A 27810-nucleotide genomic window follows, 5' to 3' on the forward strand; every position below is an offset into this window, starting at 1 on the left:
CATGCCCCTTCCGGAAAAGGGGCCAGTGCAGACATAGCCAAACTGAACATTGTTAATGTATATAGTTTTGACTAGAGATGTAATAGTGTAGTCAATTAACTGATAAGCAAAAGCTTATAGGTTAATGCTATAGACTACACGCACTTCCCTTCCCTCTCTCACTGCTAGTAAATTTTTAAGCAGGCTGGCTTGCAATTGGTCTGAGACCTACCCCTGCTACAGCTCTGCATTTAAAGTGTATTAGGAGCTGGGCAGGCAGGCAACCCAATTCAGTCTTGGCTCATGCTGGGTCCAGGACCTATCCCCATTTCAGCTCTGCACTTCAAGTGTATTAACAGCCAGCCAGGAGGGCAGGCAGCCCAGCTCAGTTCTGGCTTGTGCTGGGTCGGGGGACTCAGACCCCTTCTTCCCTCCTGCTCTGTGTCGTTCCCCCCTCCCTCCCGGACAGGGACTGCTGCCATCCTATGCTGCTGCCTTGTTCTCAAAAGCAGCAGCACAGGGTGACAGGCAGCTGGTCTGCAAGAGGAGCTGGTTTTAAAACTAGCTCTCCTCCTGGACCAGCTGCCAACTGGCACCCCATGCTGCTGCCTCTGATACAGTGGCTGCTGGCCCTGCCCCGGGGACTAAAGACTAGTCTACTAACCGATAAAATTTAATGAGGTTACTTGACTATTCAATTAACCAATATTTAACATCCCTAGCTTTGACTATACCAGCGGACTATAGAGTATCCCGTAGAACCTGCCTAACATGAGTTCTGTTACATCTGCATTCTTCTCACACTGAGAGAATTTCCATTGAGGACAGTTTAGCCATTCTACCCTGCTGAGTTAGGGCACAGAAGTTGAGTCAACTCAGTATCTGGCTGTGGAGTTAAGGGAGTGTCTATGGGACATGTAGCAAACCAGTGGCAGATCCAGACTTACAACTTCCTCTTAGGTGGGTTGTGTTTTTCTCACCCGCTAATTCAGTGTTTCTCAACCTCTTAATAGTCTTTCCTCCCCAAAATTACTTCCCCTCCTTCTTTTGGTTACTCTAAAGCCACCCATTATTTTCTCATATGGACACCTTTATACAATTTTATCCAATAAAAAGTGAAATGAAATTGTATTAGCCTTCCCTGAATAAAGGGAGTGCACTGGGAAAACTAGAAGAGAGAATGTGACTTGGTTGTTTTGTTTTAATAATTATTGTGGAAATTTCCCTGAGTGTATGAAATGTGGGGAGGATGGTAGAGATGTGGTAGTGGAAGTCTGCCTATTGTATTGCAAGTCTCCTGAGCTATTCCTTCCATAACATTCTCTAATTTTAAGTTTACTTTTTTAAGGCTGAGATTTCTACTCATTTTTTTTAATTTGTGTTAATTGTTTTCTGGAATAACTGACAACATAGGCTCTGAATGTAAAGCTTATTGGTCCTTTACAAAAATAAAGTGCACTCTTGTAGATTAGCTTGTATTTTCACTGTAACAATATTAGTTTTGGTAAACACTACAGTAAATTGCTGTGTGCTCCCATATTATGATTGTTTGAATAAGCGGTCTATTTATAGATTGCAAAGATGAGTGGAGTTCAAGCAGCATGGAATTTAAATACGTCCTGGCTTAAAACCAACCAGGACTAAAGTCTTCCTCCATATGTTGAATAGTAATAGAGGGTTAGCCGTGTTAGTCTGATCTTGGTAAAACAAAAGGAAAAAATATGTAGCACTTTAAAGACTAATAAGATAGCTTATTAGATGATGAGCTTTCGTGGGTCAGACCCACTTCTTCAGATCGTATTCTGAAAGAGAATTGGCATGACCATATATAACAAAGGAATACAATGAAGAAAGTGAACACATTATAAACTAACAAATCAGATTTTAGAATAGAAGGTTACTTTCCCGAAGGAGAGTGGTTTCCCTCCATTGTCCCATCCCTCAGTGAAATAGTCTAGATCCTATTAGCAGAAGCTTGTGGCCAAATGTCCCCTGACTAGAGCTGATACTGGAATCACACTCCGTAATGCACCTCAAAACTATGGAGGGAGAAGATTCTCTGTAGTAACTCTAGTCTAGACTCTTTTCCATTTGCATTGTGAAGTGAGACATCCAGAATAGGCCTTCTGGCTCGTCTTCTAAAGAAGACTCTCCAACCCATCTATATGAAGGAGAAAATGATGGGATGCTTTCATGTCTCCAAATTTAGAACTAGAGTTACAGGTTGGAAACAAGGAAGAGCACAAGAGTTTAGTACTTTCAGACTTGGAGGAATATAAAACTAGTCTACTTGGCCACATATGAAATAGAAGTTTGAGTGTACAAACTTGAGTTCAGTGCATAGACACAAAGTTTTAATTCCATGCCTCGCCATTTATAACATGTAGGCTTTGCTGGTTTTCCTGCAGTGATAGGAAAAAAATGTGGGGTTTTTTTTCTTCTTCCTTTCTAACTTTCTGTAGGGTAACAGGGTAATAAGAAGTTGGTGGTCACTATGGAAATTATATACAGTCTTTGTGGTGTTGTTTTTTTTACAGGAACTGTATGCAAAATGTCTTCTGGAAGGAGCTGGGTGATTAATGCTTTATATATTCTTCTGAGCATTTTCTCTTTTGGAGGTAAGACTAAATGAAAATGTTGGCTGGGACATAACCAACAGCTAGAGCAGCTAGCTGTTGCTGATTATGTTGCAGTAGTGGCTTGTGGTCACATTGTGGAATTAGGGCACCATTGTGCTAGCTATTTGTAGAAACAAATAATCCAAAGACAGAGTTCTCACTCAGTTATGGCATTGATGTGATTTTTAGCCAGCAGATCTAAAAAAACATTAATATTAGTCCCAGGCACTGCACCTGAAGCTTTCTGGTCACATTTTCCTATGGTTTCTTCCTTGGTGCTGTGGGAAGAAGAGCAAAGCAAAAGGAAGAAATTGACTATACAGGGGCAGCACTGGAACAGACTACACACAGGTTGTCAAATGTGCCAAGTTAATACATTGGAAAAATAGATGTTTCTTAAAACTGCTAGTTAGAGCAGTCTTTTTCAACATTTTAACTTTCTAGGTAAAATATTCAAACATACAGAATTCCTCATCTTAATTTACATATCTAGGAATGAAATAAAGAAGAGTCTGAGAACAGGTTTTTGGAGGCATTTCGTTCTCTGAAATATACCTCTTAAAGGGTTCAGTCTGAAAGTATTTTAATGCAAAAAGATGTGGTATTCTTACCCTTTTTTATTATCTTTGTCTTTTTGGGTATGTCTACACTACAGCACTAATTCGAACTAAGCTAATTCGAACTAGTGCATCTAGACCTAAAAACTAGTTCTAATTAGCATTTTGCTAATTTGATCTAGCGTGTCCACATTGAGTGGACCCTAAACCGAGGTTAAGGATGGCCAGAAGCAGTGCTGGCAGGGCATCGGATTAGGACTTAGAGCGTGGAGCTGCTGTCTCAGGCTAGCCGAGGGCTGTGCTTAAAGGGACCCGACCCCTACCCCGGACAGACAGTTCTCAGGGGTTCCCCACTCGCTTGTCTAACTTGATGAGGGACAGCAAAGCAGTCCTGGCTTGGAGTGCCCTGAATGCCCACACTCGGCTCATCACAGCACTCGGCCATCAGCCCGGCTGCATTTGTCGCAGGCTGCCATCCGGGGAGGGGAGGTCAATTGGGGGGCTTCAGGAGAGCTTCCACCCCGAAGAGCCTGCAGACCCACCCCAGTCCTCCCCATTGGGGGCTTGTACCCCATTCCTCCCTCACCTCCTTCCACTTACCCCTCCCTAGCCCCCCTTCCTGATGTAAAAATAAAGGACATGTGTGTTCAAAAATAGAAACTCTCTTTATTGAACAAAACTGGGGGAGACTGGGAAAAGGAGGTGGGAGAGGGGAAGAGAGAGGGTGGGAGAGGGGAGGGGGAAACCGGGGAGGAGGGAGCTCGAAGGGGGAAGCCAGGAGAATAAGGAGGAGGGGAAGTATCAAACTATGGTACGCCATATCTTCAGTATTGTGTACAGATGTGATCTCCTCACCCCAGAAAAGATATTTTGGCCTTGGAAAGGGTTCAGAAAGGGGCAACTAAAATAGTCAGGGATTTGGAACAGGTCCCATATGAAGAGAGGCTAAAGAGACTGGGACTTTTCAGCTTAGAAAAGAGGAGACTGAGGGGGGTATGATAGAGGTCTCTAAAAGCATGAGTGGTGTGGAAAGGGTGCATAAAGAAAAGTTCTTCATTAGTTCTCATAAAAGAAGGACTCGAGGACACCAAATGAAATGAATGGGTAGCAGGCTTCAAACTAATAAAAGAAAGTTCTTCGCAAAGCAAATAGTCAACCTGTGGAACTCCTTGCTGCAGGAGGCTGTGAAGGCTAGAACTATGACAGAGTTTAAAGAGAAGTTAAGATAAAGTCGTGGAGGTTGGGTCCATGGAGTGGTATTAGCCAGGGGGTAGAAATGGTGTCCCTGGCCTCTCTTTGTGGAAGGCTGGAAATGGATGGCACAAGACAAATGGCTTGGTCATTGTCTTCGGTCCATCCCCTCCAGGGTACCTAGTGTGGGCCGCTGTCGGCAGACAGGCTACTGGTCTAGATGGGCCTTTGGTCTGACCCAGAACGGCCATTCTTATGTTCTTATATTCTAAGCTCAGGGTTGGGGGTCTCACTAAACCACCCTGATTTTCATGCAAACATGCTCCTGGGTGGCCAGGCTGGCAGCTATCCTGCCCTAGACGGCCACTTTCCTGTGCCTACTACGGACGTCGTGGATGAGGTCCACGATCTCCGCACTAGACCAGAGGGCGCCTGCCTCTTGCGGCCCCGGGCAGGCTCCTGTGAGCCGCCAGCCTGGTCCGGGGAAGAGGCGGAGGGCTGGGTGGCAGCAGGTGGGTGGCTCGTGCCATGCCAGGTGCAGGGTCTGTTGGCTGGATGCTGGCAGGCTTGCACCTGGCACGGGCACCGTAGCCAGCCCGTGCCCCTTTAAGGTCTCCGGGGCCGGGACGGGGGCAGAAGAGTTTCCCTGGTGGTGCCCAGAGTGGCCACCAGGGAAATCTGGGGAGGGCTAGCCTCCCACTAGTTCGAATTAAGTGGCTACACAGCCCTTAATTTGAACTAGGCATTAGTCCTCATAGAATGAGGTTTACCTAGTTCTAATTAAGCACTCCGCTAGTTCGAATTAAGTTCGAACTAGTGGTTTGTATGTGTAACGCCTATTAAAGTTGATTGGAACTAAAGTCTGTTAGTTCGAATTAACTTTGTAGTGTAGACATACCCTTTGTGTGTGTGTGTGTGTGTGTGTGCGCGTGCGCTTTTTTTTGACCAAACGTCTTCTAGTGGAAAACAGATGCTGTTGTTGATTGGATTCTTTTATTTTTTGTCTTGTACTATAACTTTATTTCCACGCCTGCTTGTTCTTTCGCCTGTTCTTTCTTTCCTTTGCCCTCCTGTTTTCACTCTGTCTCTATTCTCCTGTCTCCTACCTTGCAGTCAGGATCATTTATCTGATGTTTTTCATGGACACAGAGGGCTAAGCAGCAACTTCAAATGTGTAATTCTCTAGACTAATGACCTAGTTTATGCTTAATTTGCATACTGAATAACCAAACAGCTGTGCTTGTTCTGGTAATTCTTTACATTGTTTCTGCATTTCAGTACCCAGCCTGTTAGTATCTTTCTATCTCAGCAGTAGACATTTGAGGTATTTTAGATTCACAATTGTGAGAGTCAAGGAGAGTTTGCTTCAAAAGAAAGGAGTTAACGTGGGTCAATAGAAAAATGCCACACTGAATGATTGCACATGGCAATTCCACTGTGAGTGCATGCACTCCAGGGTATGGTTATCAGTTTTTCCCTTTAGCAGTACTTGTCAGGGTGGCACGAATATTTTCTGGTTCCTTACACACTGTGCACAAGCATTAAGGGCATAGTCACCTGCAGGCTTCCTGAATTCTTTCCTCCATCCCATGACAGTTGTTGGAGCTCCTTTTCTTAAATATGCAAGTTTTCAGATTTGTAAATAGAACTATATGTTAACATAGTACATAAGGGCTGTGTCTACACTGGGCCTCTTATTCTGGAAAATCAGCTGCTTTTCCGGAATAAGCTGCAAGCTGTCTACACTGGCCCTTGAATTTCCGGAAAAGCAACGACGCTCTACTGTACAAAATCAGCCGCTATTCCGGAAAAACTATTCTGCTCCCGCTCGGGCATAAGTCCTTATTCCGGAACACTGTTCCGGAAAAGGGCCAGTGTAGACAGCCCAGTAGTCTTTTCCAGAAAAAAGCCCTGATCGCGAAAATGGCGATCGGGGCTCTTTTCCGGAAAAGCGCGTCTACATTGGCCACAGACGCTTTTCCGGAAAAAGGGCTTTTCCGGAAAAGCAACCTGCCAATGTGGATGCTCCTTTTCTGGAAAAACTGAAAACGGAATAGTATTCATTCCAGAAATTCATGCCAGTGTAGACACAGCCAAGTAGTAAATAGTACATTTGCAAATAGTACATATGTAAATAGTACATATTGTGTAGTTTTAATAGTTAGTTGATTAGTGGAATGCCATTGGATAGCTTGTTGGTTTTGGAATACCTGATAGTTCTTAGAAAAGAGGAGACTAAGGGGGGATATGATAGAGGTCTATAAAATCATGACTGATGTGGAAAAAGTGAGTAAGGAAAAAGTATTTCCTTGTTCCCATAATATGAGTGGCCACCAAATGAAATTAATAGGTAACAGGTTATGGTAACATATATGGATTTTATGAGGATTCATTATTTGATTAATATACATTTCAATATTATAGACATTTTTTTAAAAAGAACAATAACTACTACATTTCCTAAAAATATTGGGGGGTTTTTGGTAATTGCTGTTGATATATAGAGAATTTTTATATTGTGTATTTTTTTTTTTATTATTTATAAAGGACTTTCCAGCAATGGGGAGAGGATGAGTGTAGGAGAAAAAGATACTTAAGCTTCCCACCTTTAACCTCATTTTCTGTCTCTATCATTTCAGTTCCAGTTCTCCTATTGCCACTGGTAAAATTCTCTTACAGTACCTGAGGAAAAGTATGCTCATGAACTTCCCCTAAATCAGTGCATGAGTAATTTTCTTGTGCCACTGCATTAGACAAGAAATACACTGTATTGTGCAGGTCAAGTGAAACTCTATACATATATACTGCCAGATGTACAAAATAGACTGCAAGATATTTTTTGTAATCTTTCAGTAGCAGCAGTGTTATAAATTCTTTGTAGCAATAGTAATATAAAGTTTTCATATGGAAATGTGATATTCCAAATAGGGATGTTAGCAAAGAGACTTGTAAATGATTGACTGATAAGCCTGGATTTATTGGTTAATCCTAATGACTATATGCACTCCCTCCCTACCCCCTGCTGGCTCTGTACAAGAACCGGATCCCATGGAGCTGCCCTCCCCCATGCTGATGCCTCTGATAGAGAGGCAGCAGCACAAAGGGTGAGGGGGGCAGGCAAGAGCCGGTAAACGCAGGAAGCTGGCTTTCAAACCAGCTCCCTGTGCGTATTGGCTCATGCAGAGCCACCTGCCCACCCCCTTGCTGTCTCTCAGAGGTGGAGGGGGGAGGCAGGAGCCGGTGCTCAGGGAGCCACCTTAAAAGCCAGCTCCCCACAAGCATTGGCTTCGTGGAGCCGCCTCCCCTCCACACACACACACACACTGCTGCCTCTATATCAGAGGCAGCAGCACAGGGGGTGGGGGAGATAGACAAAATGCTGGTGCAACCTCTGTCTGTGGGGAGCTCACACCCACTGCACATAGGGGCTGCTGCATGGGGTGGTAGAGCAGCCACTGTCCACAGGGAGTTTTTAAACCAGCTCCTCTTGCAGACCGGCTCCCATCTGCCTCCCTACGCTCTGCCTCTGATAGAGGCAGCAGCACAGGGTAACAGGGGACTATCTAGGAGTGAGGCCAGGAGTGCACTTGCTGCAGGACCCACACTCAGGGACTAGCGAATAATCATGTAACCAATAAGATTTGGTGCAGTTACACAATTATTTAAACAGTATCTAACATCCCTAATTCCAATTTGATTTTATCCCTTTTAGTTTCAGGTGGACTTGTACAGTCATGTGGTTACATCATCCCAGAGTCTCCAGTGTTGACGCGTGGCTCCAGTTTTACAGCATTATGCATTCTCAATGAGAGTTGCCTTGACTTGGGCAATATACATGCCAATCAGATTATTTGGAGAATCAAAAGTTCTGTAGTGCCTAAAGAACAATACCATGTAATAAACAGAACTGTTTCCAGTGTCACATTTAATGACACGTCTATTTTAGCTACTCCTCTGACATGCAACATTTTAGCAGATGGACAGATTGAGCAGAATATCTATGGAATAGCAGTTACAGTGGGCTGTAAGTAGTTTTTTATTCCTCTTGCTTTTCTTTGGATGTTATACATTTCTTATTAAATGTTTATGTACATAGCGATATTGTATAATGTTGGCAATTTTCCATTTTCTTCTCTACCTGACAGAAATGTTTTCCAAGGATATTTTGGCATATCCTCTTAACAAGGAAAGCTAGCATATATTTGAATGGTCATGTAACTGAAGCAGTTACAAGACTATTTGATAGTCCCTGGCAGCAGGGCTGGCAGCCAGTGCGCTCCCAGCCCCACTCTGGGGGAGCTCCCTCTTGCCCTGTATCAGAGGCAACAAAGTGGGGTGGCAGGCATGAGCTGGTCTGCAAGGGGAGCCAGTTTATAAAACAGCTCCCCTTGAAGACCAGCTCCGCCTGCTGCCACACTGTTCCCTCTGATACAGAGGCAGCAGCAGCCCCTGTCCACAAGGTGCTTGAGGCAGACAGAGACTGCTTTGAGGCAGCCTCCCCTGTCCACTCTCCACCTCCTGCACTGCAGCAGCACAGGAGGGGGTAGGTGGCACCTCGCAGCCGGTGCTGGGGGGGAACTGGCTTTTAAGCTGCTTCGCCCACTACCGGCTCCTGCCTGCCTTCCCCTGCTGCCTCTTGAAAGCCAGCTCCCTGTGCATATCAGCTCCCTCCTGCCCCCCTCACTCTCTGCATTGCTGCCTCTGCCAGAGGCAGCAGCATAGGAGTGGAGGGAGGCAGGTGGATCCAGTGCTTGTGGGAAGCTGAGTTTTAAGCAATAGTAAATAAATTTTCTCATTTTCACTAAACTACTTGTATACTTGTTGCTTTTATTGAGATCAGATGTATGTACAGTAGACTTCCAATAATCTGGAATCTTTGGGACCTAAATGGTGCCAGATTATCGGATGTGCCGGATTATCAGGAGGCACTATAAGGTGGTTATATATGTATATACTTTATATAAAGTGTTTTAACCCTTTTTATTGTATATACTGTATACAGTATACTGTAATGTTTTAGTTTTTTTAATCCTTTTTTTACCCTTTTCGCTCGGTTCAGCTGCTGCCGCTGCTGCCTTGTAACTTGTTTTTTGCCGAAGCTCACTTGCTAGGCTTTTGCCATTTTGATGCTGAGCTATTGGGAGTACCATACAATTGGATGTCAGACTATTGGAGTTTTACTGTATACACATAAATTATAAATAGTAACTTTTTTCATGCAGTGCCCCCAGAGAAGCCTGAAAATTTGAGTTGCATAGTAAATCAGATGTCAAAAAGTAAGTTCATTATGACTTGTACCTGGAATCCTGGAAGGGATACATTCCTAGCCACTGACTTCCGTTTAAAATCTCAATGGTAAGTATCTTGTTTAAGTTTATCAAAGGCAGGTATATCACATCTTACTCACTTTTTAAGATTTTTGCATGTAGGTTAAATAATGTTTTCCAATATTTTAAGGTTGTTAAAATTAAGTAGCTATAGATATAGACTATACACTAGACTTCTCAGGTTGCTATAGCCTGTGTGTCAGGGTAAAATACTTGACAACTCAAGTTTGTCCCACAGTTTAAGATTTTAAACTTAAGCAAATGATTTTTCCCAAGACAGAGAAAATGCAGGGAAGAGAGTCCTATACAGCTCTCATTGGTATTAAGCTATTGTGCAGTTTGAATCAGATTCTGTACCAGTTATGGGTATTACAGAGATGCTTGCCACAGAAACTGTTGCTGAACAGGTAAATAAATCTGAATAGTGATAGTCCAGTGGGTTATGTTCTTTACCGTTAAAGAAAGCTTTTTTGGTTGGTGGCTTTTTTAAAACCTTGATTCTGGTTATTGTGGGAAAACTATGAACTGTTCAGCTTGCTTCTATTCTCCCAGGGGGAGGTAGAGCAGGGGATGCTGGCTCAGGGAGGAGGCTCCAGGCTGGGGAGTGATGGGGTCAGGTGGGGGGTTGGGGTGCTGAGCAAGACACAGGCTTGTGGATGTGAGGGTGCAGGAGTTTGGATTGGTGTGTGTGAGGGGCTCAGGACAGGGAGGTTGGGAGAATGATGGGCTCAGGACACAGATTTGCAGTGCGTGAATGGTGTAAGAGTGTTGTGGCAGAAGACTGAGGATGTGGGGGTACAGGAGTTTGGGGATGTGAGAGGCTCAGAACAGGGGGTTCTAGTGTATGATAGGCTCAGATTTGGGATTGGGGTGAGGGGTGCAGGAGTGTTACGATGCTGTGGCCAGATGAGGGCATGGCCCCAATTGTGGGCTTGTTGGCCAGGCTTCATTTTTAAATAAAACATCATGTCGAACACCAAAGGTTTCAGCATTGTCTTTCTTTATGAGAGGGATGGGGAACATGTTTTGAGTCGGGGTCACTGACCCACAGAAAAGTCAGTTGGGTCCACACAAGTGAGATTCAAAAACACAACCCTTCCAAAACCCCTCAAGCCTCACTATTGTGGTCCCAGCTGTGCTGGTGGGGGCAGGGGACAGGGTGCTGGGGTAGGGTATAGGGTGCTGCAGCAGTGTAATGATGGGTGCCAGCGCAGGGGACAGGGTTCTGGTGGGTGCAGGGGTAGGGGACAGGGTGCCGGTGGGTGCCAGAGCAGGTGCCAGGGTGCCAACGGGTGCCAGGACAGGGGACAGGATGCCGGTGGGTGCTGGGGCAGGGGACAGGGTACTTGTGGGGGGAGGGGACAGGGACCAGTACCTGGGGAACCTGCAGCTGTGCGCCAAGGCCCAGAAAGTGGGGCAGCATGCACCTTGCTCCTCCGCGCCCCACAGCATTTGGAGCTGGCGCAGTCCTGAACTCCCACTCCCTCCCCGATCCCTTCCCCTGCACGCAGGAAGGAGGCAGGGGAAGAAAGTCCCCAGCACAAAACTGACCGGCTTTTTAGATACCATGCTGGCTGTTTGGGGAGGGGAGAAGAGCAGCCCATTCACTTCCGGGACCTGGCGCACAGCTACAGAACTCCCTCTCCCTCTGCCCTTCCTCCCCTCGCCTCGACCCTGCAGGAAGCCCGCGCTACCTCCATTGTCGCTGTAGGTAGCGTCAATGCAGTGTTCTTCTTGGGGGTGGATGGTAGCAAGGGGTGGGCCCTGAAAGAACTGATCAGGCCCCTGGGATCAACCAGTCAATCACGATCGACAGGTTGGTGACCATAGCCATAGATCATTCTTGTCTGCTGCTAATATTGTCTTCATATCATGTCCAAGTCTGAAGCCTGATTGTGAACAAAAATGGTGACACATTGTTGATATTAATTCTGCTAACTACAGCAGGAGAAACAAGTCTATAAGTCACAAGCGATAGCTCAGTGGTTTGACCATTGGCCTGCTAAACCCTGGGTTGTGAGTTCAATCCTTGCGGAGGCCATTTAGGGATTTGGGGTAAAAAATTCATCAGGGATGGTACTTGGTCCTGCTGTGAAGGCAGGGGACTGGACTCCATGACCTTGCAAGGTTCCTTCCAGCTCTAGGAGATAGGCAATCTCCATTATAAAATAAAGATTACTTTAATCATATGTCTGAATGGCTAGCATACTTGATTACATTTATTCTAGTATAGTATCTTTAAGTGGAGTTCCTTTCAGCTAATACCTATCATTTCACTGGAAGAACAACTCTCTGTAGCTCAAAAGTTGGCTTTTACCATCAGATTGGTCCAATGCAAGATATTGCCTTACCCACCTTGTCAAATTACAAAAAAGTTATGATTTTTGTTTCATAACTAAGATTGGTTAGGCTTCTTGTTAAGTCATAAGACTTGGATTTGGATTCTGGTCCTGGCTTTGCTGCAGATTTATTTTATGACTAGATTTGTCCCTTTTTAAAGCACTTTGAGATCTTTGGATAGAAAATACTGTGTATAAATGCGAACTACAGATTTATTTTAACCTTTTTTTTTTTTTTTTTTTTTAAACCTCTCCATTTAGGCCACAAGAAACCTTGCCTGACTGCATGCCACAAGGTGTAAATAACTCTTGTAACACTTCCAATGTTCAATTTTTTGTCAACCTGGAAGTCTGGGTGGAAGCTAAGAATGCTCTTGGGAAGGCTGAATCTGAGCCTATTGATTTTGATCCTGTGGACATTGGTAATTATATGCTTCATTTAAGATCCTCAAATACTGAAGAATTGCAGTAGAACTCTTCACTTCTCTGAATGTTGGTGAACTAGAGTGTGGATACTGTTTTTATATTGTAAAATATGTGAAGCAATTGGCAGCAGTAGAAATCCATACTCAGAAAAGTGGTATACTATGGATGTAAGCAACTAGTCGACTACCCGATAAGCAAATGCTTTTCGGGTAGTTGAATAGGAACTCAACTACTCGCTTCTCCCCACCCCTCTTGCTTCCTCTATCAGAGAGAGGCAGCAAAGAGGGGAGCATGAGCCAGTGCTGAGGGGAGCTGGCTTAAAAGCTGGCTTCTCCAGCACCATTTTCATGGCAGGGGGCAGCAGGGAAACTGCGCAAGCAGGGATTGAAACAGTCCCGCTTGCACTGGTTCCACTGCTCCTCCTCTCCCTTTTGGCTAGATTCTCGCTGGAATGAATTAAGGGAGACTGTGCTAGGCTTGGGAGGACGCTTAATGAAATTGAGGCTCAGGTGATCTTTAGTGGGATTCTGCCTGTTCCTAGAGAAGGGCAACTAAGATGTGACAGGATTATGATGATCAATAGATGGCTTAGGCAGTGGTGCTATATATGGAGGGCTTTGGGATGTATGGTCACTGGGAGGCATTTATGGACAGAGGACTGTTCTCTCGGGATGGACTTCACCTAAGTAGGGAGGGAAATAGATTTCTAGGATGGAGGCTGGCTCAACTGATTAAGAGAGCTTTAAACTAGGAATTTGGGGGAGACAGTTGGGAGATGTCCAGGTGGATATCTCTACGCTGGATTTTAACACTGAGAGGGAGGAAAACGAAGTAAGAAAGGATATAGCTGGGGGTAGGCGAATGTACATGAGGAAGGGTAGGGTGGATACTAGTCTGATACGTCATATTGGAGGAACAATGTCCATGCCAAATTGGGTAAAAAATGTGAGTGAGGCCAAACAGCAAAAATTAAGATGTTTGTACACCAATGTGAGGAGCCTAGGTAACAAAAAGGGGGAACTAGAGTTATTGGTCCAGGAAGTGAAATCAGATATTATAGGAATAACAGAAACATGGTGGAATACTAGGCATGACTGGAGTACAGGTATTGAAGGGTATGTGCTGTTTAGGAAAGACAGAAATAAGGGTAAAGGTGGTGGAGTTGCATTGTATATCAAAGATGAGGTAGATTGTAAAGAAATAAAAAGTGATGGAATGGAAAAGACAGAGTCTGTTTGGGCAAAAATCACATTGGGGAAGAAAACTATCAGATCCTCCCCTGGGATAGTGCTTGGGGTGTGTTATAGACCACCAGGATCCAATTTGGATATGGATAGAGACCTCTTTAATGTTTTTAATGAAGTAAATACTCATGGAAACTGCATAATCATGGGAGATTTCAACTTTCCAGATATAGACTGGAGAACAAGTGCTAGTAATAATAATAGGGCTCAGATTTTCCTAGATGTGATAGCTGATGAATTCCTTCATCAAGTAGTTGCTGAACCAACAAGGGGGGATGCTATTTTAGATTTGGTTTTGGTGAGTAGCGAGGACCTCATAGATGAAATGGTTGTAGGGGACAACCTTGGCTCGAATGATCATGAGCTAATTCAGTTCAAATTAAATGGAGGGATAAACAAAAATAAATCTGAGACTAGGGTTTTTGATTTCAAACGGGCTAACTTTAATAAATTAAGGAAATTAGTTAGGGAAGTTGATTGGACTAAAGAAATTATGGATCTTGAGGTGGAGGAGGCCTGGGATTATTTTAAGTTAAAGTTGCAGAAGCTGTCAGAAGCCTGTATCCCAGGAAAAGGGAAAAAATGTATAGGCAGGTGTGTTAGACCAAGCTGCATGAGCAAGCATCTCAGAGAGGTGATTAAGAAAAAGCAGAAAGCATATAAGGAGTGTAAGATGGGAGGGATCAGTAAAGAAAGCTACCTTATTGAGGTTAGAGCATGTAGGGACAAAGTGAGAGAGGCTGAAAGTCAGGCACAGTTGGACCTTGCAAAGGGAATTAAAACTAATAGTAAAAGGTTTTATAGCCATATAAATAGGAAAAAAACAAAAAAAGAAGAAGTAGGACCGCTGATTACTAAGGATGGAGTGGAGGATAAGGATAATCTAGGAATGGCCCAATATGTAAACAAATACTTTGCTTCAGTCTTTAGTGAGGTTAATGAAGAGCTTAGGGATAATGGTAACAACAAATGGGACTAAGGATATGGAGGAAGATATTGCCATATCCGAGGTAAAAGCCAAACTTGAACAGCTTAATGGGAGTAAATCGGGGGGCCCAGATAATCTTCATCCAAGACTATTAAAGGAACTGGCACATGAACTTGCAAGTCCATTAGCAAAAATTTTTAATAAATCTCTAAACTCAGGGGTTGTACCATTTGACTGGAGAATTGCTAATATAGTTCCTATTTTTAAGAAAGGGAAAAAAAGCGACCCAGGTAACTATAGGCCTGTTAGTTTGACATCTGTAGTATGCAAGATCTTGGAAAAAATTTTGAAGGAGAAAGTAGTTAGAGACATTGAGGCTAATGACAATTAGGACAAATTACAACATGGTTTTACAAAAGGTAGATCATGTCAAACCAACCTGATCTCCTTTTTTGAGAAAGTAACAGATTTTTTTAAATAAAGGAAATGCAGTGGATCTAATCTGCCTCGACTTTAGTAAGGCATTTGATACAGTACCATGTGGGGAATTATTGGTTAAATTGGAAAAGATAGGGATTAATATGAAAGTTGAGAGGTGGATAAGCAACTGGTTAAAGGGGAGACTACAGCAGGTCATATTGAAAGGTGAACTGTCAGGTTGGAGGAAGGTTACTAGCAGAGTTCCTCAGGGATCAGTTTTGGGGCCAGTTTTATTTAATCTTTTTATTGCTGACCTTGGCACCAAAAGTGGAAGTGTCCTGATAAAATTTGCGGATGACACAAAGTTGGGAGCTATTGCCAATTCAGAAAAGGATTGGGATATCATACAGGAAGATCTGGATGACCTTGTAAATTGGAGTGATAGCAATAGGATGAAATTTAATAGTGAGAAGTCTAAGGTTATGCATTTAGGGATTAATAACAAGAATTTTAGTTATAAACTGGAGACACATCAGTTGGAAGTAACGGAGGAGGAGAAGGACCTTGGAGTCCTGGTTGATTATAGGATGACTATGAGCTGCCATTGTGACATGGATGTGAAAAAGGCTAATATGGTCTTGGGATGTATTAGGCGAGGTATTTTCAGTAGGGATAAGGAGGTGTTAGTGCCATTATACAAGACATTGGCGAGACCCCATTTGGAATACTGTGTGCAGTTCTGATCTCCCATGTTTAAGAAGGATGAATTCAAACTGGAACAGGTACAAAGAAGAGCCACTAGGATGATCCGAGGAATGGAAAATCTGTCTTATGAAAGGAGACTCAGGGAGCTTGTCTTGTTTACCTTAACCAAAAGAAGGCTGAGGGTGGACATGATTGCTCTCTTTAAATATATTAGAGGGATAAATACCAGGGAGGGAGAGGAATTATTTACGCTAAATACCAATGTGGCACAAGAACAAATGGATATAAGCTGGAAAATAGGAAGTTTAGACTTGAGATTAGACGAAGATTTCTAACCATTAGAGGAGTGAGGTTCTGGAATGGCCTTCCAAAGGAAGTAGTAGGGGCAAAAGATCTATCTGGCTTCAAAATTAAACTAGATGGATTTATGAAGGGGATGGTTTGATGAGATAACATGATCTTGGTAACTAATTGACCATTCATTATCAGTGGTAAATAGGTCAATGGAGGGAAGATAGGAGTTACTATAGAGAACTTTCTGGGTGTCTGGCTGGTGAGTCTTGCCCACATGCTCAGGGTTTAGCTGATCACCATATTTGGGGTCGGGAAGGAATTTTCCTTCAGGGTAGATTGGCAGAGGTTTTTCGCCTTCGTCTGTAGCATGGGGTACAGATCACAGCTGGAGGATTCTCTGCATCTTGGGGTCTTCAAACTATTTGAAACTTCAATATCTGAGATACAAGTGAGAGGATTATTCTAGGAGGGGGTGGGTGAGATTCTGTGGCCTGCATTGTGCAGGGGCTCAGACTAGATGATCAGAATGGTCCCTTCTGACCTTAAAGTCTATCAGTCTGAGTCTATGTACAAGAGCTGCCTGTGGCTCTTGTGCATTTCAAAGGAAGGGGCACCCCTCTCCTCTGCCTCTCTCCCTTTTAAATATACAAGAGCAATGGGTAGCTCCTGTACATTTCAAAGAGAGAGGCGCTGTGGGATAGCGAGAGCGCCCCCCCCCCCCCATCGACTAATCGAGTAGTCAATGGAAATTCTATCGACTCCACAATTAGCTGATTAATTGAAATTTAAAATCCCTACTATGGACTAGGTCCTGAGCAGCTGTGGGCACAGTTTTTGGTATAAAAGGTGATTTCTAATTTTTTCTCTCTCTCCCCATCTCACTCCAAATCTGCTACCCAGCCAATTCCTGATCTAAAGTATAGAAACCAATTGGATCTACCAACTCTTTTCTCCAAAAAGCCTTTTTGGGAGCCAAGTCTACACTGGGATTGGACAGGTACCATAGGAACTATTACAATACAGTTCCTTGGGAAGTGCTAGTACTACTACAGCCAGGTTATTGCATCTGTAAGAGGGATTAGAATCTGACCTTTCATTTATTGAAAGGTGGAAGATTACAGACCTCCATTGTTCAGCTTTTCTGCAGTACAGAAAGTACAATCTCCAGGCATCTGGTACTGCCAATGGAGTAGTCTAGAGAATAGAAAAAAGAAATAAACCAAAAAAAAAAGCAAGGTGCATTACATATCATACTTCATGCTTGAATTTATGAATTAAGAGTATAACACATGGATAATTCAATACTTTCTCATTCTCTTCTAGTGAAACCTCTACCTCCACATAACTTAATTGTCAGTTCAGAAGATCTACCCACTGTCTTGAAACTGTCATGGGACAACCAAATTGAAACATTTGAAATGGAGTTGAAATTTAATATTCGATACAGGATGAGTGACAGCCCAGACTGGATGGAGGTAACTTTATTTTGAAGGTTTTAGTGACTTCTTGTGCACTTTGCCATATTACTCTGGAGTCCCGATTCACCATTGTTGGCAGCAGAAGCTTATCTGTTGCTTCATTCCCCTCTCTCAGTACTTTAGAAGCCACATTTTCATTAGTGTATTGTCACCCCCAGAAGTACTGCTTTATCGAATGGCATTACTTATTTCTCTTCAGTGACTTGAAGCAAGGGGGAATGTTCCATCCTATTAGGTATTGATACCTGTGACTGCTGGTACCCTTTCTCTCATTTAGTTCTCCTTTTACTGCTCTGAAAGTGATGCTCTCTTAGAGCATGCGTTAGGCTTCTGAAGTCTACTTCTGAGCATGATGACCTACTAGATCTATTTATCAGTATTAGAACCACTGCCTATATTTTCAAAGCCTGCAAAAAATCAGAATCACTACACAAATGCTGCTAGTTCTTGTCTGCCCTAATGAGTGCTATTTGGCTACCTTTGTGTGTATATAGTATAGCCTTGGCCACTTGCAAAAGCTGTTGACTTTAAGTTTTCTTTGAAGATTTGTGAATTTAGGCTGGCAACCTACTACATTCCACTAGAGCTTTTCTCAGGCTCCTGTTTCATAGAGACAAGTAGTTAATAGCAGGGATGTAAATATTGTTAAAATGGTTAAACAATTAAAGTTATACCAGTTAACCATTGGTAGGCTGGTGCAAGGCAGCTGGGGCTGCACTCTCACTGAGTCTATAGGACAGCGGTGTTCCTTGCCAGGCATGATAGGATCTGCTACAGGCCAGCCTGCCTGCCATTGATGGGATTGGAGCTGCTCCACCGGGGCCATGGTTCCACCTGCCAGCCCTGCCCTACAGACGCAGCAGGACCACAGTTCTGGCAGAATCCCAGCCTAATGCTTTCCGGATAACCGGTTAACCAATTAACCTTTTACATTTCTGGTTCATAGGCAACTTCAAAAGCAGGCAGTATAAGACTCTGCCACATTTTACCCCTTCATAGCAGTCTTTGGACTCGAGCATGTAAAGCTGAATATCTTAAAACTTGAAGACTGAGTCCAAACACTTCATCTCAGGGCAGCCTACTCTGTCTGTATCTCAGTGATGTGTTCATAAAATACTGTCTGGCACAATACTGTCTGGCACAATACTTACTCCATAACTTCAGAATCCGTGTTTTGTGCATATACAATCCTGTCTGAAGTTCTTATAGCCTGCATATACCCAAGGCTAACGCACTTATTTTCAGGAATAATGGCATTGCGTAAGAGGGTTTTTCTTGCGCTAGAATGGGCAGTGTAGACAGCTCCTTCTGGCGCAAGAGCCTCTTCTGCAAAAATGGTGGCTCATTAGATATGCAAATGAGGCTCGGTGATATTCCACGCTTAGCCTCATTTGCATATCTCTGGCGCAAGATTGTGCCAGTGTAGACATAGCCTAAATGAATTTCTCATTATTTTCTATTTATGGCTTCACTGAGGCTCCATCTCTTTGTAGATTGGATTGTGCACTCTTCTACATCACCATCCATCTGCACCCCTATTGTTCCAGTTGCTGAAATCTATAGGGCAGCAACATACCCCACAGTGTGCATGTTTTCTGGCCATTACGTCTTAGTTCACACAGCAAGATCAGATGCTGCAGTAAGCAAGTCAGTTTTCTTCAGTGATGGACTCTGATCCAAAACTCAGACCTCCTTAATGGGTTGCTTTTAGGGAGTTACCTAAAGTGAAGCATCAGCAGGGACACTTTACTTTAAAAAGGGCAAGTTATGCACATTGTGCTGCAGGTGGAATTCTTGCAGTATATGTCCATGTAGGTGCTCCATGATCTACCCTCCTCCCTTCTTCAGAGCTGCCTCTGTAAAGTTTTGCATTAGAGAGAACTGAGAGCTGTTCACCTGTATAGCCTCATTATGGGACACAAATATGGATAAGACACATGCAGAGGCGGACTGGGAAGTGCTCCCAAAAATGTCCAATCAAAGGTGCAGAGGCTCATGAGTACGTAAATGGAGACCATATTTGTTTGTAAAAACATGAATATGATCATGAGTCTACTCTGCAGCTTTAGAGTGAGAGAACATTTAGATTTTTATTCTTGGTACCAATTTCTGTGTAAAATTCTAAAAACCGCTTTTATGGAAAACTGTGGTACCATGATAAATTTTATCCTAAATCAGTATGAGAGAACCTAAATGCTTTAGGTCATTGGGAACAGGGTGATTCCTCACTCTTCAACTGGATAAATGAGGAGTTCATAGTACAGATGTTTTTTAGTAGATTGGACACAAAGGTTGTGAATGGGCAGAGCAAATATTCTAATCCTTGCATCTGGGACCAGAATAATTTTTGCCAGTGAGAGGGGGAACTGCATGTCTGAGAAGTCAAGGGTGGGGTGAGATTTCTGTAGAAGGTGTTTTTAGAACATTACAATACCAAATGTGAATTACTTGAAAACTACTCTGAAATTTTGGAATAATAAAAATAATCCTGCATGAGATGGTTTATAATACAAGTGAGGCGCAAAATACAAACAATTGCTTATATGGACACGATGACCCTGTATGTGTATATTCTGCATGAAAAAAAATACATTAATTCCACTGTTGAGAAGTGAAACTCCTGGAAGTCAAAGAATGTAGACTTATGGATGAAGTTTTAGGGATTGATTTCAGTGCTATGCTAAATCAGTAATCCACGGCACAATGCTATGCTAAATCAGTAATCCATGGCACAGAGCTATGCTAAATCAGTAATCCACAGCACAATGCTATGCTAAATCAGTAATCCATGGCACAGAGCTATGCTAAATCAGTAATCCACGGCACAGTGCTCATAGTGTTAGAAAGTCTACTCAGAAAAGGATTATAGTGGTATGAGGGTTTAACTGATCCTGCTGAGTAGCTGGTAATAATTTTAAAGACCTTTATTACCTTTTGCAGGTTCCTCCTGAAGACACAGAATCACACAGAACTTCATTTACTGTTCAGTCCCTAAAGCCTTACACAAAGTATGTGTTTTCACTTCGTTGTATGAAGAAAGATGGGATGGGCTTCTGGAGTGACTGGAGTAAAGAGAAGAGTGGGGTCACATCTGAAGCTAGTAAGTAATTTTTTATTTTAATTTTCATTTTTCTACATAGTTAATCTTTGTGATACTCCAAAATACATGCAGATATATGTCAGTTTGCCTTGGGTTGCTTGAAATGATCCTGCTGGGAAAGATTTAAGTAGGTTCTGCTGACTTGGTTATATGATTGATTAACCCTTGTGTCCTGTTACTCTTAGCTGTGGTGGGAACAGGGCCGGCTCTAGATTTTTTGCTGCCCCAAGCAAAAAAATTTTTTGCTGTCCCTCCTCCCCCCCCCCCCCATGCTTTTTGTTGGTTTTTATGCGTTTGCACTTTGCAATTTTGGTTTGTTTTGGTTTGGTTTGGGGGGTTTCGACTGTTTAAAATTTAAAAAAAAAGAAAAGAGAAAACTTGGAGTTGGTGAAATAAAATTTAATTTTAACAAAATCACAATTACAAACAATTTGGGTTCAACTGTACGCTGTAATGAAAAACGTTAGTGTCTCAAATTAAAAAAATTTATATGAACTGAATTTTTCTGGTTTTTATACTTGCGTAGCCTTTTAATAATTCAGTAAAATCTAAATTTTTTGCAATGATACTTTCAACTGAAATTAATGCAAGTCCTGACAAACAATTTTGAGACATGGTGGACCTCAAATAATTTTTTAGTAATTTCAGTTTTGAGAAACTGCGCTCGCCAGAAGCCACTGATACTGGTAATGTTAAAAGAATGCGTAATACTATAGCAGTGTTTGGAGTGAAAAAATCATTTGTTGCTATAAATTCTAATACTTTTAGAGGAGAAGTTTTAGGACTTATTAGCTCAGATAAAGCTATTAATTCATCATACCATTCTACTCCTTCAATGTCAGCAGCGTTATCACTACTGAGCACTAAATGTAGGCCTTGGAAATGCTTCATGAGGTCGTCTTTAGAAAACTGATTTTTAATATTTCAAGTATCGTATAAAAATTCCAAAGTTTCACAAAGACCATGCAACTGATAAAATCTTTCTTCAATGGCAGTTATAGCTACATCCAAAAATACAATAGAAACATTCAAATTTAAATCTTTCTTTAGGATCAAGAATAGGATCATCATGAGCCTCTCAACAAAACTGTCTTGGTTTTTTTCGAGGATGAATGAATTGTTAAGGTGCAAACGTTGGTTCAAAATCAAGATCCTCTGCTATTGTTGTTGCTTCTTTGACAGTTTCTTCAAATCCTTTATTGGAACGGTGGTTTTTTAAATATTCCAGCATTTTATTCAAAATTGTCTTTGCCTCAGATATGTCTATGGGTATGGTCTGCATAACTTTGCTGACCAAATTAATTTGATTTAGAATATTATACCAAATCGCTGTGCAACATGAAAATTGAAACTGCATCGTTTTCTGAGCCAGTGTTTCAGCTTCATGTCGAAATGAAGGGTCATACAACAAGTCCTGATTTATTTTGAATAGTGCATTATAAATCTCTCCTGATGAATATCGGAATGGTTTAATAGGGTCTTATCCTACTTTCCCATCTAGTTTGACTTACACTTAAACTTCTGAGTTTGTGTTCAATATGCTTCTTCATAGCACTAAAGTGGAAGCACTAAAAAAGTTGTAAATTGCTTGCACTGTGGTAAAATATGAAACAGCATCTTTAGATGATTTGTCGGCATCACTGACAACCAGATTGAGCAAATGCGCATGGCAAGGATCGAAGAAAGCTCAATTATTTAAATTCACTATTCTTTGCTGTACACCTGCATGTTGTCCTCGCATGTTTGAGCCGTTATCATATCCTTGGCCGCGCATATTTTCTAAAGGTATTCCATAGTGTTCTAATCTCTGCAGAATTACATCTGTGAGGGCTTTCCCAGTAGTTTCATTCACTGGTATAAATTCTAGAAAGTGTTCAGAAATTTTCACATCTGCATTTTCATCGGTTTTCACAAATCGTAAAACTATTGACATTTACTTGGTTTTACTCAGCTCTTGAGTACCATCAAGTATAATTGAGAAATATTTGGCATGTTTCAAATCTGATAAAATTTTATTATGCACTCCATTAGAAATTAATTGTATTATATCATTTTGTGTATTTTTACCCAAATAATGGGTGTAAATCTCTACATCTTTCACTCTTCGTACATGCTCAGCCATAACACTATCAAACTTTGCCAATAACTCAACCAATTTCAAGAAATTTCCATTGTTGTTCTCATATAAAATGTCTGAGGATCCACGGAATGCGAGGCACTGTTTGGCTAGGAAAGTAATGATTGCTAGTAAACGTTCCAACACAGCTTGCCAACATAGAATTTCTGAATTTAGTGGACGTTGCTATAACACATCGATTGTTGTACCAGAAGAGCTCAGTCCAATTTGTCAATGAGTATAAATGATTTTTTGATGTTTCATGTTCTTTCAAATGCTGATGCAAATTTCGCCAGTCATTAAAACCTGCAGTTGCCAGAAGAATGTCTGTGTTACAGAACAGTTTGCAGCAAAAACAAAAAACTACATTTTTGGTCTGTGACTACACCAACTGCGATCTATTAATTTGTTCCCCATTTTTCATTTTTTTTCTTCATACTGGATGGCATAAATCGACGATTTGACTCATTAAATGGATATTGAAATGTAGAATCTAGTTTTGAAGGACCTTTTTTCACAATAATGATTCGCATCGCATCAGTAATTATTGTCGGCTATGTAGCGGGATCCGATCTTATGTCAGTCTGTCCACCTTCCAATAGTTGTTCAGTTTTAGATTTGGATAACAGTTCTTCATTTCCGGACTCTTCAGCTGAAGAAGTAAATCTTTGGATAGATTGTGATTGTTCATCTTTATCAGTTAGCAAAGATAATCTTTGGTCAGATTGTTGTTCATCTTTATCAGTTGATGAAGACCGATCGAACTAAAGATTATCTTTATCAGTTGATGAATAATCACTTTCAATGCATTGCTTAGAGCTTTCTCCTTGATTCTCGACTTTTTTAAAATACTTATTTGAAGTATATGAAAGTTTTTCTAATTCTTTTTGGCGTTTCTTTCTTTTTTGCCAGAAGGCAGCACCAGAAATGCTGGGACGAAAATGACTTTTAGCCTTATAAATAGCAAATATAATTTTATTTTTATTTTATTTTTTTCAAGAAAGACAAAGGTGCTTCAAGTAAACTCCCCCTCCCCTTTCACTCGCTGCTGGGTCACAACAGTCTTTTCCCTGCCCATCCGGTCCTGCACAAATTCTCTTCCAGTCCCCACCAGCCGCACAGAGCAGGGAGACAAGATTCAGACCCCTGGCTGCTGCTTCCCCAGGCATAGCCTGTCCCACAACCCAGCCGGGCACTGGGGCTTGGTGCTGGTCAGGCGCAGGCGGCTGGGCTCTACTCAGAACTGACCAGACCAGGGCAGGGGCACCCCTGCCCCCAAACCTGCCTGCTGTCCCCCCAGCAGCAGCTTGGCCCTGTCCAGCCACTTCTATGGACAAGTACCCCTCACTCCTGACCCACAGCTCCCACAGACAGCCCAGCCGAAGGCCCCCCCCCACCTGCTGGTGCCCCTCACTCCTGACCCACAGCCCTGCTAGTGCCCCTAGCTCCCGACCCACAATCCTGAGCATCCCCGCCTCGCCCTGCCCCCTCTGTCCCGGGGTCAGTACTTGGAGGCTGACCTCTCCTGACAAATTTTCTTGGGGTCACCCTTGAAGAGCTTGGTGGCCTGCTTGGCCTTGCGCTGGATGTTGCTGATGAATATGGGAAGTTATTTCAAAATAATTTTCCTAATGTAGACATGCCCGTAAAGAGACAAGGTGGTGAAGTAGTATTTTTTTTATTGGACCAACTTCTGTTGGTGACAGAGACAAGATTTCCAGCTCACACAAAGCTCTTTTTCAAGAGTGGGAAATGTACTTTGTCTCTACTTTATTGTTCTTACAGAAATAGACTACTTTTTAATTGTGATTTGAATGCATGAAAAACTATTAACGCAGATAATTAAGGAAATATAAACTAAGTACCAAAAATAAAAGGGAGAACTTGTGCCACATCTAAAACTCAAGTAGTTTATGGCTATCAATCTTCAAACCAATTACAATCAGCTCTGTTTTAACATACTTGTCAACCAGTTATGATAACTATAGAACATCAGACATCTAAACTAAATCAATAAATATTTTTATTGTTAAACTAGATTTGTTTTGGAATACAGTGGCTCCTTATGTGGCTCTAACACATCTATGTCATCAGATAAACTGAGATCACTGGGTGTGCATGTGCACATTATTTTTGTGTCCATCTTGTTAGTAGCCATTATATATTCAAGTTTATGAGGTGTTAGAGGGAGTGGAGAGTTGTATGTGCCCTATACAACTATATATGGAATGAAGCTTGCCTTAGAGACATCAAACACAAAAGTGTACCAAGATCAACAAAGTTTAATTCTTTAAAGAAATATCTATGAAACAGCATGTGTGACTCTTTGAAGAGTATAGAATAGTTAAGTGTGTGTGTGTGTGTGTGTGTGTGTGTGTGTGTGTGTGTGTGCGCGCGCGCGCGCTGGATCCTTGTTTAGTTCTACTTCTACTACAAACATGAACAAGAGAAATATATTAGGAACAGACTTCAAAGGTTCCGAGGGGCTAAGGGTGTCGGGGGCTGGAGCCTGGGGGGAGAGGCCAGGGACTGGGCCAGTGGGCTGAGAGTTTGTAGGTTTGCCGGGTGTCCGATATTTTCTGATTTTTTTTTTTTTAACTGGACAGGAACCGAAAATACTGGACACCTGGCAGCCCTAGGCTGAAAGGGGACATCTTACCTGGGATTTCCATACGATATAGGTGGAGAGGGGGTAGCTGATGGCTTGGAGTGGAGAGGCTCTTGGAGGAGGTAGCAGCCGCTGGGGAGGAGCAGGACTAGGAGACACGGCTGGCCAGCAGGCTCCAGGCCCAGGCGCACATGATGCCTGTGCTGCCTGCGCAGCCGCGACATCTCCCGCAGCCCTTTAAATTGGGGGGGCAGGTCAGGGCGGGGCTAGGCATTGCCATGGGCAGGGAGGAGCAGGACAGAGAGGACATGGGTGGCCAGAAGGCTCCGGGGCGCATTGGGCCACGGCCCTTTAAATCAGGGGCAGGGCAGGGTGGGGCTAGGCATTGCCGGGGGCGGGGAGGAGCAGGACGGAGAGGAGACGGGGCAGCCAGCAGGCTCTGGGGTGCCTTGATTCTTCCAGCTGGCTGTGCGCAGCTTCAGCGTTTCCCAGGCCGCGGCCCTTTAAATTGGCGGGGCGGGGCTAGGTGTTGCAAGGGACGGCACTGGCTGCTTACCAGAAATGCCGCCCCTGGCAAAGTGCCGCCCCAAGCACCTGCCCTATATGCTGGTGCCTAGAGCCGGCCCTGGGTCGGAATAACTTGATAGAAGGGATTTAGAATGTAGGCTGAGTAGTAGGCCTAAGGTGGTAACTTCAGAAGGAGCCATGCCTGCAGAAAAGATGAGTTCTGTGTTCATTCCCTTGTTAAAAAGCCACACTCTTACAACAGTGTCAGGTGGAGCTTTTTTAACAATATAGTGTAAATACTTGGCTTCAGGTTAAGTTAAAGCAGCACTTTAGCGCTTTCTGTGTAAATAGTCTAAAATTACCTTCATTTTGATAGATGTTATGCCTTGACTTGTGTGAAATTTTTAGAAGAGGGTAATTGTCCATGACCAATCTTCTCTTCAAGAAAGGGTATAGTAGATGTAAGTTTATAATGCTTAAAGAACATTCCACCTTCAAGCTAGCTACCCTTACCTTATATTTAAGGGTAGAAAAAAACAAATGTGTATAATTTGACATACTCTTGTCCGGTAATACTGGTAGCAGTTCTGGTAATTGATGTGAGATGATATGCTCCTCTTCTATATTCGCTGCCACAGTGGTACAGTCAGAATTGCAAAACTCTCTTGCTGAGCACTTTCACTTGTCCTCCTCCCATGAGAAGATTGAATGATCATGATGGTCCTTTCTGATGTTAAAGTCTATGAATGGAAATATTTGTGTGGTATTTTTTAATTATTAAAAGGTCTGTACACCATTTTTCCCAGAAACTTTCCAAATTACTAACAGTTGCCCAAATGTTCACTTGCCACATAATGTAAGGCACAGAAGGGGAAAATTTTCCTCCTTCCCATCCACACATTGTTTTCCCTTGATTTTGGTTCTACTCCACAAGAGAGGTGGAAAGTGGCTATTGTTGAGCCTCAATCTTGATGATGTTGAAGCCTTGCATAAAACCATAAAATGCAGCAAAGCTGCTAGAAGTTCTAAATCAGGATTATTGTACAAACAAGGAAGATACGGGTTTTGTTTATTAATAATTGTTATTTTTATTAATCACTTGGATTTTTTATTTAAAAACATTTGTAGGTAAGATTTCAGATTCTAACAATACAAGTGCCAGGAGAAATAGTAAGAATCTAAATATCAAGATTCAAAATATCCATTCAAAGATGGTAGTCATATTTCTGTAGTGGTAGTAGCTCCTGTATGGAAAATCTTCTAAAAGACTGAGTGTATTCTCCTGGCTTTCAGCCATAAGGACACTAGCCCAGTTTAGATAAGCTGTACTCTGAAAAACCCCATGGTATTATTCCATTTAACAATCTCTTGGGTTTTTTAGGGTAGGCATGAGGTGAGTGGCCTAATGTCTTTTATTAGACCAACTTCTAAAAACAGTCCCATAGCACCTTAGAGACTAACAAATTTATATTCGGTTATGAGCAGAACCTAGGAATCAGGGACCAAGAATGGATCACTTGATGATTACCTGTTCTGTTCATTCCTCCTGAAGCATCTGGCATTGGCCACTGTCAGAAGATAGTATACTGAGCTAGATGAGCTTTTGGTCTGCCCCAGAATGGCCATTGGTATGTTCTATAGATGAGAGAGACCAGCTTTCAAGTTTACACGCCATCTTTACGGAAGGGTTCACAAGGAAATACTGAAACACAGCATAGTCTAGGTTGGCTACACTTTTTAAAAGAAATGCAGGAGACTAATGATGTGTTAAAGTATAATGGGTTAAAAACAATGAAGAAAATCTCTGCATTCCTTCTTAGATTTGCTTTTTTCTCCCCCTTACCAGAACCATCTAAGGGACCAGCTCTGTGGAGAAAGATTGACATGTTTCACTCTCCAAACTTCTGGGCTGTACATCTGATATGGAAGGTAAGTAGGAGTACTACAAATGATTACCTGATTGCACAATAGAA

General features: G+C 42.5%; 1 protein-coding gene across 2 annotated transcripts in view; it reads left to right on the forward strand.

Moving 5' to 3' along the window:
• The window catches only part of IL6ST (interleukin 6 cytokine family signal transducer), an 88917-nt gene that overhangs the window by 7962 nt on the left and 53145 nt on the right, over positions 1-27810 (forward strand). For both annotated transcript variants that reach the window (XM_006139561.4, XM_006139563.4), the window contains exons 2-8: positions 2517-2597; positions 8058-8369; positions 9568-9700; positions 12273-12433; positions 17352-17503; positions 20447-20606; positions 27684-27766. In XM_006139561.4, the coding sequence (XP_006139623.1) occupies positions 2517-2597; positions 8058-8369; positions 9568-9700; positions 12273-12433; positions 17352-17503; positions 20447-20606; positions 27684-27766 (1082 nt within the window). The remainder of the gene's footprint in view (positions 1-2516; positions 2598-8057; positions 8370-9567; positions 9701-12272; positions 12434-17351; positions 17504-20446; positions 20607-27683; positions 27767-27810) is intronic.

The sequence above is a fragment of the Pelodiscus sinensis genome, chromosome 6 (assembly GCF_049634645.1).
Source record: "Pelodiscus sinensis isolate JC-2024 chromosome 6, ASM4963464v1, whole genome shotgun sequence".
NCBI lineage: Eukaryota > Metazoa > Chordata > Testudines > Trionychidae > Pelodiscus > Pelodiscus sinensis.